This window comes from Crocuta crocuta, unplaced genomic scaffold (assembly GCF_008692635.1).
Source record: "Crocuta crocuta isolate KB4526 unplaced genomic scaffold, BGI_CrCroc_1.0 scaffold312, whole genome shotgun sequence".
In the NCBI taxonomy this organism is placed as follows: Eukaryota; Metazoa; Chordata; class Mammalia; order Carnivora; family Hyaenidae; genus Crocuta; species Crocuta crocuta.
The window spans coordinates 636,631-639,383 of record NW_027527378.1 but is presented as its reverse complement, the minus strand read 5'-3'; the positions used below and the strand labels follow the sequence as shown (position 1 = coordinate 639,383).

General features: G+C 40.4%; 1 protein-coding gene across 1 annotated transcript in view; it reads left to right on the top strand.

Annotated features, from left to right (window-relative positions):
- The window catches only part of ADGRG2 (adhesion G protein-coupled receptor G2), a 123,371-nt gene that overhangs the window by 91,755 nt on the left and 28,863 nt on the right, over positions 1-2,753 (top strand). The window contains exon 11 of the mRNA XM_077769296.1: positions 704-759. Within this exon, the coding sequence (XP_077625422.1) occupies positions 704-759 (56 nt within the window). The remainder of the gene's footprint in view (positions 1-703; positions 760-2,753) is intronic.

Here is a 2,753-nt window from a genome sequence, read left to right as displayed (position 1 = left end):
TTGTTTTCATAATAATCATGGTATTTTTTTAATAATCATATTTTGGTTTTCACTAGACTTGCTGTATAATGTTTATATGATGGGATTCTATTGCCTTTTAAATTTTAAAATTATATTAGAAACTTCTAGCAATTAAGGAATAGATTGAATCTAAGAATAGTCTTCTGATTCTGATTCTGTTCCACCCCATGGGGGATTTGGATGCAGTAGGGTTAGTGCGTACACTTCCCATAACCTAGACTGGTTCAGAGGATCCCAGGAAAATGTAGATTGTTCATTCAATGAATATTTCCTGCGTCCCTACTATGTGCTGGGCAATGAGCTACGTGCTACAAATGCAGTGATGGGTGCTCCTAAGTTTCCCTTTTTACATTGAGATCTTTTACTTAGCTCTGGGACCTTTCCTGTGGAGAGTTTTAATAGTGTTCTTTTGGGGGAACCCTTGGAATAATGAAATTAATTAGCACATTATACTTGCTGCTTCAGAATATTTTTAAAGGAAATAAAGAAGCAAAAACTAGCTCAGTCAATATGGATTTGATCGTTCCCTAGGTAATACTCCATGCAGTTAGCAATCAGTCTTTGAGGTGTAGTTCTTTGGGTGTCCAGCAAAACTGAAGAAAAACTTCTTGTTAGAGAGTGTAAAAAAAAAAAAGACCACAACAGTATTTGTTATATTCTTAATGATTTTGTGCTTCTACAGAATCAAAATCTGGCTAATGGCACCTTATCTGGAGTTCTGTCTCTAAGTGAATTGAAGTGAGTAATCTGCTGCTTGACTGAAAAGTTAAGACATCAACGATGGGAAGATATTTGTTGAGCACCTTTATTTTTGGAAACCTAGAATAGGAAATTGACCCAAAGGTTATAAAGAATTGGTTCTTGAGTTCTTAGCAAATTAACATTGGTAGTCACTGGTCATCACCTAACATCCTTATGAGGCGGTTCTCTTTGATATTCTAAAAGTATGTAAGAGCTCCATTTGAATTGGTATTTGAGTTTTAATGTGATTTGGTAGCCAGAAAAGTTGAAAGAGTTTAAGGTAAGCTGCCGTGTATCCTGTATGTTCATGCTTTCATGAAGCATCGGGTCTTTGTTAAGTAGGTAGCAGTTTATAGGGACAAGCACAGACAGTGAGAAATACGTTACAGATGGGTGCTCCCAGTTAGACAAAAGGTCATCATGTCAGTTTTGGTCTGGAGACAGTCTTATCTGGCTGTCACTGGGCGAGGAAACTTCCTGTCTTCACCCTCGTACAGGGAAGCAGCGTCAGAAACAAAATTAATCTATCAACTTTGCTACTACCTCTCAGATGAGGTTTTCATAAACTTTTGAAACAAATCCAAAGCTATCTGTGATGACCCTGAAGGAAAAAACCTTCCCTAGGTCAAAACAAAACAAAAGGAAACAAACCTCTTAAGGTTCATCCTTTGAATTAGCATTTTGACCTGGCTGCTTCTGACGCCTCAGCGATGAGTAGGTAGAGCGGAACACCAGGCCACCTGGTGGAGATCAGCCATCTCTAGGGCTCTAATGAGTTTACAGTGGCAGACAGTTAAACTAGTGAGAAGTGGGATGGGCAGAGGTGGCATTCCTGTCCTTTATGCCTTTTTTTTTAACCTCCTGAGAAAAATTTAGCTTCCTCGCTACTCAAAGTATATATGTGAAATAAAAAGCAGAAGATATCAATGTCCTTGAAGTATCTTGAACTTGAGATGAGAAACAATAGTGATAAGACACATCTTTTCAAACTCACAGATTTATAAATAGAACATAACTTCACATACTTGCGATACAGCTTAATGACTAGACTTGACATATAGAGGAGTTCATCTAAAGCCATGAAGCATTTGTTGAGCGTGTGTTTGGCCTTGGGGATAAACTCAACTCTGATGATGGAAAACTGGTTCTAGAACAATGGTTCTCTACCTTGGCTGCATACTAAAATCACCTGGGGAGCTTTTAAAAATTCCTGATGGGGCACCTGGGTGGCTCAGTCGGTTAAGGGTCTGACTTCGGCTCAGGTCATGATCTCGCTGTTCGTGGGTTTGAGCCCCACGTCGGACTCTGTGCTGAAAGTACGGAGCCTGGAGCCTGCTTCGGATTCTGCATCTCTCTGTCTCTCCTTCACTCATGCTCTGTCCCTCAAAATAAATAAATGTTAAAAAAATTTTTTTAAATCCTGATGCCCAGGCACAGTCTATAACAATTAAATCTGTATTTGGGGGCTGAGATGCAGACACTGGTATTTTTGAATGCTCCCCTGGTGGTTTCAGCATAAGGCCCATTTTTAGAACCAGAAATGTGGAGTCTGATGAATTAGACCTAGGATGCAAACAAGTAACAATACAGCACAATCACTACAATGAATGTGACATGTCCAGGGTACCAAAGGATGTTTTCAGTATCTAAGTTATCCTAACTTCCCATGAAGCTCTTCCACATTGAAGAAATAAAAGTGTTGTTGAGTGGGATGGCGGGAGAGGAAAGAGGGAAATTCTGGAAGAAGAGAGGAGGGAAGGGAGTGCTGGAGAATGCTAGAGGGCAGGTAGAGGGGGAACAAGGAAGAAATGAGGGAATAAATGAGAAGTGCGGTCGCAGGGGCCTATGATGGGTGGTGGAGCCCTTTCAGAAATTTGCCCTCGGGCCAGTTCTTTCTCTGGGCCTCTGCCAGAAGAAGCTGCCTAATGAGTAACAAGACTGTTAACCATAATTTATATCTTGCCGGTGGCTAAAACTCCTACAGCTTCTGT